The sequence below is a fragment of the Bactrocera neohumeralis genome, unplaced genomic scaffold (assembly GCF_024586455.1).
Source record: "Bactrocera neohumeralis isolate Rockhampton unplaced genomic scaffold, APGP_CSIRO_Bneo_wtdbg2-racon-allhic-juicebox.fasta_v2 cluster10, whole genome shotgun sequence".
NCBI lineage: Eukaryota > Metazoa > Arthropoda > Insecta > Diptera > Tephritidae > Bactrocera > Bactrocera neohumeralis.
Window position 1 is genome coordinate 17,498,428 of NW_026089623.1, and position 15,110 is coordinate 17,513,537.

General features: G+C 37.9%; 1 protein-coding gene and 2 pseudogenes across 1 annotated transcript; 1 reads left to right on the top strand and 2 right to left on the bottom strand.

The window, feature by feature from the left end:
* Positions 1-8,010: 8,010 nt before the first annotated feature.
* LOC126765616 (small nucleolar RNA U3) lies at positions 8,011-8,212 on the bottom strand (annotated as a pseudogene).
* Positions 8,213-9,187: 975 nt separating this feature from the next.
* LOC126765378 (uncharacterized) lies at positions 9,188-11,768 on the top strand. The gene is made up of 5 exons (XM_050483107.1): positions 9,188-10,780; positions 10,844-11,032; positions 11,102-11,170; positions 11,235-11,478; positions 11,541-11,768. The coding sequence occupies exons 2-5, from the start codon at positions 10,955-10,957 to the stop codon at positions 11,552-11,554; spliced, it is 405 nt and encodes a 134-aa protein (XP_050339064.1). The 5' UTR covers positions 9,188-10,780; positions 10,844-10,954; the 3' UTR covers positions 11,555-11,768.
* A 74-nt stretch (positions 11,769-11,842) lies between these two features.
* LOC126765558 (putative nuclease HARBI1) lies at positions 11,843-12,777 on the bottom strand (annotated as a pseudogene).
* Positions 12,778-15,110: the final 2,333 nt, after the last annotated feature.

Here is a 15,110-nt window from a genome sequence, read left to right on the forward strand (position 1 = left end):
TATTAAAAATTTTTTCTTTAAAAAAATTTTATTTCCTAAATTTACCTGAAGCCGTTGGCACTTGCTTTCTTTAAAAAAAATCATTGCAATTTTACCTAACCCGTGTGCTGACTTAAATTTCCTCAGCATCAACGCCCCGGCATTCTTATATAAAATAACAGGCATTTGATTTCTTTTTTAAAGGAATTTAATGTTTTATAATTTTTTTTTATGTATTTTAAATTTTATATGTAATATGTATGTAGTTAAATTTTGAAGTTTCCTTACATTTTCAGAGAAAAAAAATTTTTAAAAAAACTTGTTTTTTTTGTTTGGGAGGTTTGACATGGGGGGTTTTGACGAAACCCCCTTTTTTATATTACTGATAAATGAAAATATCTTGATTTGAAATTGATTTGACTTGATAATTCCCGGGATAGAGGGTATGAAAGTTTTAAAAAAAAGATTGTTTTCATTATTAATGGTAATATATTATTTTTTGGATATTAGAAAATATTTTACATCCGAAATTTAAAAAAATAAAGTGGAATTTTAAAAATAGTCTTTTCCCCCATTAACTCAAATATTACCTGAAAATAAATGATTTAATAAAAATGATCAATTTTCATGTCAAAAAAATTTTGAAAATTATATTCTATAATTGGTATGATAGATGTAAAAGATAAAAAAAAAGAAAAGGCCAAATCTCTGTGAATGTATGTATATTTCTGACAAATTTTTTTCAATGCCAGCTTGTTCACTCATTTCTTTTAAAAAATTTCTCCCCCGAGCCAAAGAGGGTGAAAATAAAAAAATTATGGCTTTTGACAGTTCACACGTTTTCCCGTAGTTAATCTTCTAATTATACGCTCTGCTCACAATAAAATATCAATTAGTAAATGATATTTTTAGGGACAAAAATTCATTATAAATATATATCATTAATAAATAATTTAATATTGCAAAATATTTATAGTTTTTTATTTAATAAAAAAAATATAAAAAAAGTAAGATTTACACCGCCCAACCCAACCAACCAACCATATGTCAGGCTTGTTTTAGTCTGAATCTGTGTCAAATTTATTGATAAAATCAGATTTTGTACTAAACTTTGGCACTTGTTGCCTAGATTTCAGTGTAGATCGTATAAAACGATCACGAGATTGGGGGCCAATAACTTTAGAAGATGCCTCTCTCACCAGCTTGACAGTTCTCTCGACTGCCACGGTGTGAGAGGGGAATTCTCTAAATTTCCATACCTTTGCAGTGTCTCCCGACAGCCCTTTTATGAGTTCTTCGTTAGAAACTGAACAAAGAACTGGTGGAACAGTCAAGGTAATAGTCTTCCAGTTAATCATATCGTAATAATTATTTGCTTTGAAATTCAGCTTTGGCACTTTATTACATCTAACCCTTCTATTTACAGTGTCAGACTCTGCTTCTCTGGCTGCCAGAAGACGGTCAAGGGCCAACTTTAAGACTTCTATCCGTTCGTCAGTCATCATATTAAGGAGAATGTTTTCTGGAAGAGCAAAGAAAGCATTCTGTTGAATGGATGAATCGACAACCTTGCGCAGTTTAGCAGGTAAGTATCTCGACCTTTGAATTGCAGCATAGAGATGGCGCGAGCCATCTTTGATTGAACTGTTGAATCTTATTGAGAACCACAAAGGTGAGTAAACTGTAAGTATGTACTTGACCAAAATCTTTATTTCCTTTGTTGGTTTGTCAGTAGAAATGTATAATCTCAGAATTCTGTTTGCACAGGTGAGCCAGCGAGACTTGCACATGTTACCTGGATGCATCGACGATAAATCTGAGGAACATTGACCGAAAATAACTGCTTCTGATATTTTATAGAGATGAGCTTGGTCTGTGCTAAGTTGGGTCGGATTAATAACCTCAGAAGGTAATTGGCAGAATGGAAAACTTTCAAATTTGACAACAGGCAACTTCTCACAATCAGGGAGCAGTTTACGTATGTCGCCAGAGAATGTATTTGGACTCTTTGAGACACCATCTAAGTATGTGTTCGAAAAGAGCACGAAATGGAAGTTCGTTGAAATGTAGAAGACAAACAACCCACTGTAATGGCCTACCTATTCTTTCTTCTAGTTTCCGAATGATTCCACCTTTCCAACCTGTGTTCGTGTTGCTGCCATCAGCACCGACAACTTCTAGATGTTCCCCATCAACTGAATTGTCTTGTAAATGTTGCCATATAGCTTGCGTCTCATCCTCTGCTGACCCGGAAGGAGAGGTGACGTGGCCAAAGTAATGACAACCAGGTTCCGCTATAAGAGAAATATGTTCCTCTTTGACAGTGCCGCGGTAGTACTTTTCACCTTCGCTGTCTTGTGTAAGTGTATTTTCTTTGCGGCCGTCAAAATACAGCCCATATACAGAGTCAATACTTTCGGTGTTTTGGAGCTTAACTCCAACACTTTTTTTTGCCCGACTAATCTTGCATTTGTCAGTGACAAAGCTATCCTGATCTGTTATCAAACCTGCTTTTTTGGCATCCAGAAAAGCAGATGAAACAATCAAGGCCGCTGCTCTATCACTTACTCCAAATCTTTGGGCAGCTAAAGCAGTGTGTTCTAATACTAGTGCGTTTTGTTTGGTTTTAGAGGATGGAAGAAAAAATTCATCATCAGCATCGTTTTTGGAAGAATCCATGTGCGACGCACCTACATTGATGTCGTCTGTATGAGAGTCTGGCTGACCTGAATGGTCACGTGTTCTAGCTGATACTTTTCTGGTAAGTGTTGATGTTGAATGACGTTTTGAAAGCTTTTCTTTACGTTCATTTTTCTTTGTAATCTTTTTTGTTTCAGGTAGATCAACACTTCCAATGCGGCCAATTGTTCTGGTTCTCTGGTCCAAGAGAAATGGTTGTTCATTGATAGGAACTTTCCTTTCCTTTGGACAAGTGCAACAAGATATATAAAAGCATTTACAAGCAGCGATGTCAAATATTTTCCGTCAGAAGGGACAAAGTCGTCTCTTTTAGAGCTCAAACCTATTGGGTTCCTTAAAAACATTTGTTTAAAAGTCAGAAATTTCTTATGGTATGTGGTGAGCATTTGTAAAACTCTTGTGTGTGAAACTATCGGAATAGATGACTTATTTTCAACCTTTTTTGCAACTATTTCTGTAACCTCTTTACTCCTAGGTTCATAGTTGTCGCCTCGGAGTCGCCCTATACGAAATCTTTCAAACTAATAACACAAAAGAACATCCTGGTAAGTAGGTAACTGGGACTCAGAGAGATTGTACGGATATATGCAAAACACAGGACATTTCTGTCTAAATTTAAATTTAGATACAGACATTTTGAGTTCTGTGTTCTGTTGAGAGAATATAAGTGATAGCACTCGGCGAGATCAACGACAAGAGTGAAGGAACTCGATGAAAAAATATTTATGTGGAGACCAGTCCGAACATGTCGTAAGGCGCAGGGAAATGAATGTAAGTGATGGAACTCGGCGAAATCACCGGCAAGAGTGAAGGAGCTCGATGAAAAAATATTTGTGTGGAGACCTATCCGAACGTGTCCTTTGGCGTAGGTGAATGAATGTGAGTGATAGCACTCGGCGAAATCAACGTCAAGAAGTGTGGCCGCAAGCCGATTTTCACCTTGCGCTGTGGCCCGCCGCATTTTGGCTCGTATCTCGGGAACGGTTCGTCTTACGGCCATGATCACATTTCGGTAGCAAATGACGTGACAAATAACTTTTGTTTTATACATTTTGCCATGAGATGCGTATTTCAGGCGCTAGGTAGACAATTTCACGATTTTAGGCGAATTTCCGAAATTTCAAGGCCGGAGTTGGGGTTGAAGATGCAATCCGATCTCAAAACAAAAAGTTGCATTGGAATCAGGAAATATTAATGCAACTTTTCCGCACTATTAGAAATCCCGAATCGAAAAAAGTCCGGAATCGACCCACCCTAGTGTATAAGTATGTAGGTATGTATATTAAAATTTACCTACATAGTATGTATTTCATGATGATTCCATAAAATCATTAAAAATATATAATAGAGTAAATTTTGTATTATGTATTACACAAATAATTAATATAAGTTTAAGGTAATTAGTTTTATATTTAATTTAACATTAAAAGTTTTGATATCATCTTAAAAGATCGAGCGGTCGCACATGTGCTCATATACATATAATTATGTGTGCATGTAAACAAATATGACAGACCATACGCATAATGTTTATAAATTTGTCTACATGCAACATATGTATGTACTATGTAAATATGTACTCTCAATGCTTCATGCGAAATTTCCGTTGACATGGCCAACCAATGGCGAAGCTCACGTTTTGTCAAAGAGTCAAAGCAGAGAACTTAAAGAATAGAGAAGGTGCAGGTTCGACATTGAACATTTGTTAGATTTATACTAAGGAATTCACCTCATACCCACAGAATTCACGCTGTGAAATGTTAACATTTTTAACAGTTCTCCACATACTCAAACAGAGAATATGCAGAGAAATAAATATATGTATTTTCGGCATATGATGTCGTGGCATGTATGCCCAAGCAGAGAATATGAAGAGACATAAATATGTATATGTATGCATGCCCATGTTTACACTCCCAACAAATGTAAAGAATTTCGTTTTGCATGCTTCAAGAGGTGAACACAATGGCCGCGACAGACGGCAGCAGCACGACAGTGAACTGAAAACGTCGTTGTTCATCTTACTACATGTACATTTTGAGTAGCAACAACAACACAATGGCCGGCATGTACACAAAACAACGCAGTTGTCCATTTTGTATGACACAATTTCGTTGTGGCCATACTAATTCCTTTCACTTCAATGAAATTTTAATATCTTGTTCAAAGTGAAATTTTTTATGCAAAAAATAAGTAAATAGGTCAATATTTTTGCTTTAAATTATCAATTGTTATTACAAATGATATAATAGAGCTATAATACAGCTATTTAATGCTTTTATTTGTAAAATAACTTCAAGTTTGTTAGAGCTGTGAATAATTTTACATTTTATATATTAGTGGCATCACCACTCTACCTCATCTCTCTATCTTCCATTCTACTGTCAACTCTACTGTCATCGTACTGTCGTTGGCAAATATAGGAGGATATTGAAGTTAGCGAGAACGACAACTGTCGGCCTGCAGTCGTGTAGTCGTGCAGTTATCAAAATAACACTGCCCATAAGAACGTGTGTATTTTAATATTTGACAGATGTAGTTTGCAGTCTGTCGCTCGCTATGTGTTCAGCGCTTCAATCTTTACTTTCAACTTGACAATCGCAATGTTTGCAAATATGTATGCTTTTGCGTTTTTCCGTCGGCATTTCCATATTGGCATGTAAAAATAATTATGAGTAAAATTTTGTATGAATGCATGCATAGTAATATTTACAGTCAATTCGGACTTGCATATTTAATAATTTTATTTGATTTGTACTATACTAATAAATATGTTTTTGTATGCTGCGCCGAAATGTGTACTCTTTATTTATACTCTTAAGACTACTTATTACATGGTTCTTACTTCCATTTATACTAACTAATATGTTTACTTATTACTAGTTGATAGTTTGTTAAGATACACATTATGTTATTTGTTTAGGTTTGTTTACATATATTTTGTTTGCTTAGAGCGCTATTACACGAGGCAACTTTTGTTGCGGCAACTCTTGGTTTATAGGCGAGGGGGCGATGGGGAGAGGAGAATCGCGCCGAGTTTCCAGTGTTCAGCAACTCGCTTTGGGTTCTTATTCGTAACAGTTCGCTGCGACGTTTTTCGGCATTCGTGTTCTTTCTTTCGTAGTACATAGTTGCATTTGCGTATCTTTTTTTGAAATTAATATTTTGAATATATTTAAAAATTTAATTTCATCTTTTGGTAAGTAATTTGCAAATATGTATGCAAATATACATAATATAATATAAATCTTTTAGAAAATGGAGTATGACGAAAAAATCGAATTAATTAAAGATATTGTGAAATGTATGGAGGAAGCCATACAAATTGATTCAGACGATAGTAAAAGGGGTGATATATCTTTGTTTTAATAAAGAGCTGATTAATATATGTGATAGAGTGGCCCAAATACCTATAAGGAAAAAGAAACGACAATGGGTTAAAGTAAAGTGAAAGAGAATGAGAAAAAAACTCGAACAGAGTTGCGCAACACAAGTTGCTCGTGTGAAGGTAATGGGCGACAGCAAAAGAGGATCGCCCGAGAATTAGCAACAAAAGTTGCTTCATGTAATCGCGGACTTAGATGCAATTGCTTTGTTTTAAGATAAGGTTGTTGAGGCATTCAAACTCAATGTTGTTTTGATACTTGTTTGTTTAGGATTGTTTACTGTAGTAATAGTGCATTTCAATTGTTCCAACTCAAGCTTCTGCATTCGTTTTACTTGAACAAAAGGTTGTTTTGATGTTTGTTACTATTATAAGGAATACATTCCTTAACTCTCCCCTTTGTTAAAATGAAATATCCTCATTTCAAAACATCTAGGCTTGAAGTCAGCGTATAATTAGTAATGTATGTGTTTGATTAATTTTTTGTATTTATAATTAATACCTTTTTATATTATATACTTAATTATTTTTTCGTGTTTCATTTGATGTATTCTTTTCTCTTATAATTTAGTTTTGAATTAGCGTTAATTTTCTAGTGGCTAAAAGAGCTTCTGAGCCCCCCCTATTAATATAACACAGCTACACCCCACACATACACACCACATCTTCACCCCACACTACACACACCATACTCAACACATCGGCATGATGCCCACCGCATCATCATCTACACCATACTTTCACACCACACACGAGGACACCAGAACACAATTAACAAAAGGGACTGGCGGACGGCCGAGCCTCTTTTGTTTTCGGTCCGTTCGCATACACGCTAGCAGTCAACAGTTTCAACTTTAAATATTTTCGATTTCGTCACAAGGTGAGTGTCGGAAGTTTATTTTCATAAAGAATTATTCATGGTCCTTCGGGCCGTTCCGGACGGCACCAGTGGAGAAATGAACAAAAAAAAAAGCATTAATCACGGTAACGTGGTGACGCAATAACAAAATCAACCAATTAAAAAAAAAATATAATAATTATAATAATAACCGGTAACGCGGAGACGCGGTAACGCGGAGAAAACAAAAAAAAAGAAGTGAAAAAGTGGAAAAAAAACTGAAAAAAGTGTGGAAAACGGTAGTAACAACTGACCGTTGGTGACCAAGAAAAGGTCCCGGTAGTGTAAAACAAAAAAAAAAAAACTTCACATGGTGAAAAACTGTGGACAAAAATTGGAAACAAACAAAAAACCGGTGGAACAACGTGTAAAGAAAAGTGGAAAAAAAACAGAGGAAAGCGGTGGTGAGAAAAAATTGGGAAAAAAAGGAACAACCTGTGTGAAAAAATTTGCAAACAACGCAAATACTGTGATAACATAGTGAAAAAAAACGGTGGTGACTAAATTGGAAAAAAAGGGTGCGTGGAGTCCCTACGCGCGAATGAAGTTATACTTCTTAGTGATATTCCAAGAAATGCATATCATTTTGTATGAAAGAAAACTAGAAAACTTAAATTCACATTTTATAAATTTATTATAATTTATTATCTCCCCGAGCATGCCTTTGCCAACAAGTCGTGTTTTCGCGACGATGGCAAAAGCTAAAAATCATAAATTGCACAATTTTCTGGTGCTTCTCGCAAAAATCTGCGTCGATATGTATTCACTACCATACGTATACATACATACATATTTACACATGTTTGTAGGCGAAGCTGCTACAGCGGCACGAGGTGACAATCGGCGGCCATTACTTTACTTATGCCATAGAAATTCCATTGCTACGAATATGGAAATGACAACGAAATAATGCAAATATGCATATTTCTAAAGGTCATTAATTTCTTTTAAGAAATGAAAGGAATGAATGATCCTGAGAAGTATAGTCTTAACTTTTCAACGGCCAACGCAGAGCATTTCCACCAAAAGGAATTTATTCATTAAAATCACCACTCAGAAGTCGTTTTATCCGTTGTAAGCGAACGATTTTCGAAGAAATATCATTTCTAATATGCCACAGGACAAAATTAGAAATGAACTTCTTAAACCTCACGCTGTCAGATAAAACGATATACCTCGTCATCGCAGGTCGATTTCCAAAAAAGTAAATGAAGACTAACTACAGAAATAATCCTGCAAAGTATAGTCTTAATTTTTCAACGGCCAACGCAGGGTATTTCAACAAAAGGTCACATAAAATAGTTGAGAAATCGCAGAAATGAAAGACAAAGGAAAGAAAAAGCAGTATAACTTCAATAATGAACAAGCACACAAACACACATATTAGAGCTCCCACTCCCGGGCTCCCGGGTTCCCGGACTTAAAACTCCTCCCGGGATTTAAAATCAATTTCCCGGGATATTCGGGATTTTTGTCATTTTTTTTTAAACACTGTTAATTATTATTTTTTCATAAACAAAGTTGTATTTACAATAGATGAACATTGCCAAAAAACAATTAGTAAAAATTTAGTACTTTACAACACTGTTTGATCAAAGTTACAGCACTGGTTTTTGTTGAGAATCGCGATATCGATTTAAAAATAATCGAAAATGAAAAGGAAAAAACGTTAAAGGAAAGTTGCAAGAAACTGTCAAAGAATCTCGCGTTTTAAAAAGAGATGTCTCATTATCAGTAGAGGAAGCGGTACCAAAGGAAATAAATTTACTTATTGGGGGTGGCGGGCTTGGCAGCAATCTGGAGGTTGCTTGTAATTTTTTAAAGACAATACCACCAACTAGTGTCGAATGCGAGCGTTGTTTTTCAGTGTCTGGAAGCATTTGCACTAAAATCAGATCTAGTTTAAACGATGAAACAATGGATGCGCTTGTATTTTTAAAATACTATTTAAAATTAGTTCCTACAGAAATCGATCTGTGATTTTTATTATTTGTTTTTTGACAAAAAAATATATGTGTATATAATACCAAATACATAGGTATATTTTTAATTTAATTCATGTAACTGATTCGAAATAAAAAGTGAATTATATATTTTTTTCAGTTTATAAGAAATAATAATTATTATTAAATAATAATTTTTTTATTATGAAGAACCCCAGAACATGGGCATACTTAATTGAATCTATGTAACTGATTGAAAATAAAAAAAATTATTTAATTTTTTTAAATTTATAAGCAATAAATAGCAATTTTTATTTTCTCCCGTTTTTCCCGGGAATCCCGGGAAATGAAATTTCGATATCCCGAAATCCCGGGAATTCGAAAACATTCCGGGAGTGGGAGCTCTAATACATATGCGCAGCAGCAGCAAGGAAAGAGGTAACAATCGGCGATCCATTGTATATTTCTTTCATGCATAACCAACCCATAACTAGGACAACGCAATACAAGTGTCAATGGTGGTCTAGGTGGTAAGCGTTTCAAAAGTTACGATGAGCACGTAGGAGGTACGTAGGTTCGAATCCCAACGGAATTTATTTTTTAATTGAATATGTCACCAACCAAAAATTGAAACATTGTTCTACAAAAACAACAACAACAACAACAGCATAAGCATGGCAACATTGTGTTGTTGGTAGAAAAGCCAAGCTGTGCCGAAAGAAACGAACAAACGATCGCCGATTGTCACCGCTTCGCTTGCTGCTCGAACATCTTCGCAGACAAGGTTGCGTAGATTCATATTGAGCAAGGTTGCGCAACCTGAATCTATCGCAACCTTTTCCGAACTCGTATAAGAAGTATAACTTCAAAAAAAGATAAAAATTATATACAAAATCTAATATACATATGTACGTATATTGTATATGTTAAAAAAGTGAATACCTGTGCACAAACCAAGTGTGAAAAAATTGAACAAAAGTGCGGTGCTAAACACTAAATACAGATATAATACATACATATACACATGTATGTATGGTGAAACAAAAAAAAAAAAAAAAAAACAGAGTGAGGTGACAAATTGTGGTGCGCAAACTGAAGAAGTTGACACAACAAACAAATTTCACAGTGAGGTGAAAACAAAAACCAAATCGAAACAAAAGAGGAACAAGGAAAACCCAACACCACCAACACAAGGATTGGAGAAAGACGCACAGGCACAAGTGCAAGCACAAGCGCAGGCAAGAGCACAGGCGCATATACTCATATTATCCCCAAAAGCCCCTGGCGGAAACCAAAGTGAGTTGTATCGTTCCTTTCAATTTTATATATAACTTTCACATACATATGTATGATTTAGAATCTAAAACTTAAATTTACGGTTCAGTAGTGCGTTTCTGTAACCCATTTCAAGCGATGTTCTCGACTCAAATTCTCGATTTGACGTCACTCTCACTCAATGTGTTTCTGTAAAATAATTACTCGATTCAATCGATAGTCAGCTGATATGTTCCATTCCATTTCAGTAGGAATGCTCGATTGAATGTGTTTCTGTAACCAAATTGAATGAAATTTTGTCGATTGGTTTTCTCACTTCCATTTGAGGTGATGACAAAAAAATTTTTCGTTAAATTCAAAATGGAATTAGTTGAATTTAAAGCAAATGGAAGTATATTTTTGTTAATATATTATATATGAATAGTTAAAAAAGATTTGATGCATTTTCTTTACAGAGAAGTACGTCGGAGCGTGTTACGAATGGCCAAACGAGGCGGTTACTGCACTTAATGCAGCAGCACCGCAGCGTTGGAAGGGGCCAATTTATGAAACCAAACGCGAGGAAGGAGCACGAAGAGGTCCCCTAATCAGTGGAAAAAGGTAAAACTAAAATATTCTTGTGGATCTGATTACAATTTACATATGTGTGTTGGTTTTTTTTAGTGTTGGATAGACTGGAAATCGGCAGTCAAGAAGCTGCACAATGCCCCCAGAGCGTTCGCCAGACGAACTGGAAACCTGCCGTTGCAGGACGGTCCAAAACCGTTGGATGCCATGGACCGGGAAATTCTGGAGTTTTTTTCCAGGGACATTGTGGACGGTGATGGGCTCACTCCCGAAATTGGTTTGTCGGTGAGTAACGTCTGTCAAAATTTAAAGTTGTGATTATAAATGTGGTAATAAAATTGGTGTATATTGCAGACAACTGCTGAAATGGTCGATGTTACCATTGAGGATGAGGGTGATGCTACTGCCAACATTGGGTTGGATGTAAGTAACATACTTATTACAAAACTAAAAACTAAGCTGTTTAGTGATCCGTTCGGAATTCTAGGCAAACGCGGACAGTTTGGACATATTCGAAGTGGAGGCAATGGGTCAGATGCTTGAGGTTGTGCCAAACAAACAGCGACCCAAACAGCGCACAAACCAAAACTGTGTGGAAGAGGCGAGCAGTCTCATTGAAAATCACCATGCGCAGCTGAAAGAGATTTTGGAGAGACAACACGAGGAGCACATGGGTGTTTTAAATGGAATTCACGATACACTGAGAGCTCTGCTGGAAACCATGACGGGAGGTAACAATTTGCGATAAAATATGTACGTTCTTTAAATCTCATAAATATTCCTTTTCTTCTAGCGACTGTTGCATAAGGAGTAGGCACAGCAAAATATTCATATTTTCTAAATATTATATTCATTGGTTGGGGCCAAGGCTTTGCGTATGTACACCGATAGCAGTAGCTGCTTCAAACGGGGTTACATAGTCGCTCTCCAATTGTTGTTGCATTGAAATCTATTCCCGGAAGGACAGTAATGTTCACTACAATCGACTGTTATTATAATATATATTACAAAAAATAAAGAGTTAAACATAATTTGCAAACAGTATCATTTGGAGTGTTCCTCATATTTTTCTGAACACCACTGTTTGTGAATTAACTACAAGAGTGGTTTCTTAAATTCATTTAAAATGTTAAGAAATGAACCATTGTCTCCATGAGGAGAATTTTCAAGTGGATCAACTTCAGGAAGTGGAAAATTATATCTCTTTCGAATATTATGTAGCGTATAGCATGCATTAATTTTTGATCCTGCAAATGAGGGGTTCACCATTAGGCCACGGTCTTGGGAAAAGCACCCAAATAATTTTTTTAAAACTCCATTAAGGCGTTCCACACAATTTCGAGCTCGTGCGTGAGAATCGTTCTAGCTTTGCTGACTAATACTCTCTACATTTCTGAATGGAGTCATTAGCCACGGCTGCACCGGATATCCAGAGTCTCCACGCAACCATCCTGTGGACCCATTTGCAGTGTACTCATTCAGCATATGGGACTTTAGTGTACTGCTTTCCCATATGTAGGCGTCGGGCGTACTTCCCCCATATCTTGCAAGGCACGCCAGGATATTTAAATCAAAGTCGCACACTAATTGCACATTTTTTTAAAAATTTCCTTTTCAATTAATGTAGCAGTGTTCTACTGCAAGTGGTGGCTTATTAATTTTGACGTGAGTGCAGTCAATCGCTCCTAAGATGCCAGGAAATCCAGTAGCAGTGAAGAACCTGGAAGTGAACATAAATATAAGCCAGCTATAAATAACCATTAATCTTCAAGATTATAACACTTCACTTGCCGTTGCTTCACAATATTCTGCTGCTCTAAGGTAGTTGGAAAAATGATGTAACGTTGCGCCATATGATTTAGCAAAATCTCTGAAATTTGATGCACTATGCGGCTTACCATGGTCTTACTAATAGGGCAAACAAAATCCTGACCTACGTCCCTAAGAAATGATCCTGTAGCATAGTAATGCAGCGCTACACACAACCTAGTGGAGTTTGGAATAAATGTACTTCTTACTGCTGTGTCCATAAAAGGCTCGATTTCCACAAGGAGTGCCCGTACTGCAGTTCTGCTGAAGCGGAATAACTCAAGAAAACGCGGCTCGGGAATGCTGAATGGATCTGTCGAGTCCCTTAAAGTCCGCCTTTGTATTCGCAACATATTCCTTCTGTCATGCCGTATGGCGAGCGTTATTACCAATAAACTCATAGCTGAAACACAATCAATTTTTATTTATTAATAAGAATTAATAATCCGATGCCCGGGCGAGGTCGGAGGTTTAAAAGCCTTCTCTCCGCATACCGTCTCTGCGGACGAGTGACCAACCCTTTCCGGATTACTCGTGGGACCAAACATGAACGAAAACAATAATGCAACAACAACAACATCAACTACAACAACCAAATTGACGACAACAGCAACGACTAAGGACATGAACTATCGGAATCCTATTACGGAATCCGAAGAAGAAGAAGAGCTACTTGCCTCCAGCCAGGAGACGAGTAAGAGTACTACCGGACATACCAACCAAAGTATACCGGTAGATACAGCAGTAAAAGCCCCTGATATAAGGGTGGAAGCGTCCACCTCCAAGGCTGCCATGAGCACCAACCAAAGTGCACTGGCGGCTAAAGGAGAAAACAGAAAGAAGCGCAAGAAATCCCAGAATCAGCTGAGGAAAAACCGATACCAGAGGGCAGTCTTCATACTAGGGAAGATAGCCAAAGACCAGGCAGCCGGTACCCCAGTTGATGAGACCGAAACAAAGCGCCTCAAATCTATCGTAGAGGAATATGAAGGCTACCTGAAAAGGAAGCAATCACAACCTCAAGAAGAGAGCAAGCGAGAGAGCACTTCTCAGAAGAGAAATCGCTCCATCACAGAAGTACCCGGAACTCAGCCCAAAAAACCGAGGCGGAGTGAAGGTGAACACAGCAGCACAACAACGGCAAGGCATTTCTGCGATGTAGCCAGGGATAGCCTGCAGGTGGCCATTATAAATGGAAATTCCTCCTCTCCGAGCACCATACAGGAGAGATGGGTGGAGATCGACGTCAGATTGTCGAGTATGGTGCTAAGCTATGTACTCGACAATCCTGCGGGTCCTCACCCGGAGTTTGACTCTTCTGAGACCCTCAGGGGGTACAGGGTCATCAAGTGCGCGGACCAGGCCTCGCTGGATTTCCTGACGGGTAGTGTGGCTAAAATTAGCAACGCCTTTGTAGGCCTCCATTTGAGGCTTATACCCGCCAAGGACATTCCGAAGAGACCTCGTGCTCGCATTTGGTTACCCCCTCTAGAGGAGCCAGGCGAAAAACTCCTGCGGTGCATTAAGCTGCAGAACAAATCTATACCTAGTATAGATGAGTGGCAGCTAATCAAGGAGGAAAAACCGAATAAAGCAAGCAAGCCAGTACTAGCGGCCATTTGTGATGAGTCCATTGAGGCTCTGAAGAAGACTGACTACAAAATCAGCTTCGGAATCCGCAAAGCCAGACTAAAAATATTCCAAGGCGACAAAGCGGCTGACGAAGACGACACGGAAGAGGTCGACGACGCCAGCCAGTTGCTAAAGAATGTGGGCATCGAAGAAACCCGAGATGCCCAATAACATAAGATGCGTGCAGATAAACCTGCAGCACTCGAAGAGTGCTACAGCGAATCTGACAACCCTCGTGAACGAGGGGGGCATCGACATCAGCCTAGTACAGGAGCCCTGGGTCAATGAAGATACCATTAAAGGGCTAAACAGCAGCAACCATAACCTGTTTTACACACGGAACAGAGGTAAACCTAGGGCATGCATTCTTATCAATAAAAGTATAAATGCATTTCTTTGTCCTAATTACAGCACAGCAGATATCACAGTGGTAAAGGTGGAACAGAAGGAAAAGCCCTTCTTCTTGGTCTCGGCCTACTTGGCCCATGACGAAGACATACCACCGGCCCCGCTCACCAGACTAGTAGAGGAGAACAGGAAGGAGGATGTCCTAATAGGGTGTGATGCGAACGCAAGGCACACCGTATGGGGTAGCTCCAGTATAAACACCAGAGGTGAGTCACTCTTGCAGTATATTTTGAATAGTAATCTAAGTATTTGCAACACGGGCGATAAGCCAACTTTTATTTTCCCAAGCTCGGATAGGTTTCCGGGGTGGGAGGAAGTGCTTGACCTTACGCTATCAACAGACACAGACAGTCTCGTTGTGGATAACTGGAGGTTATCCGATGAGCCTTCCATGTCGGATCACTCCTGGATACTTTTCAGCATCCGCGAGATGTACAGTGCACCTCTCACTTACCGGAAACCTAGAAGAACGGCTTGGGGAAAATTTACCAGTATCGCAACAAAATGCCTTGAA

What these genes read in the sequence shown, in the direction of transcription:
- LOC126765378 (XM_050483107.1), top strand. Translation starts at nt 10,955, where the DNA reads ATGGACCGGGAAATTCTGGAGTTTTTTTCCAGGGACATTGTGGACGGT. An exon ending in CTCCCGAAATTGGTTTGTCG is followed by an intron (nt 11,033 to 11,101) that starts GTGAGTAACGTC and finishes TGTATATTGCAG; the next exon opens with ACAACTGCTGAAATGGTCGA. An exon ending in CTGCCAACATTGGGTTGGAT is followed by an intron (nt 11,171 to 11,234) that starts GTAAGTAACATA and finishes TCGGAATTCTAG; the next exon opens with GCAAACGCGGACAGTTTGGA.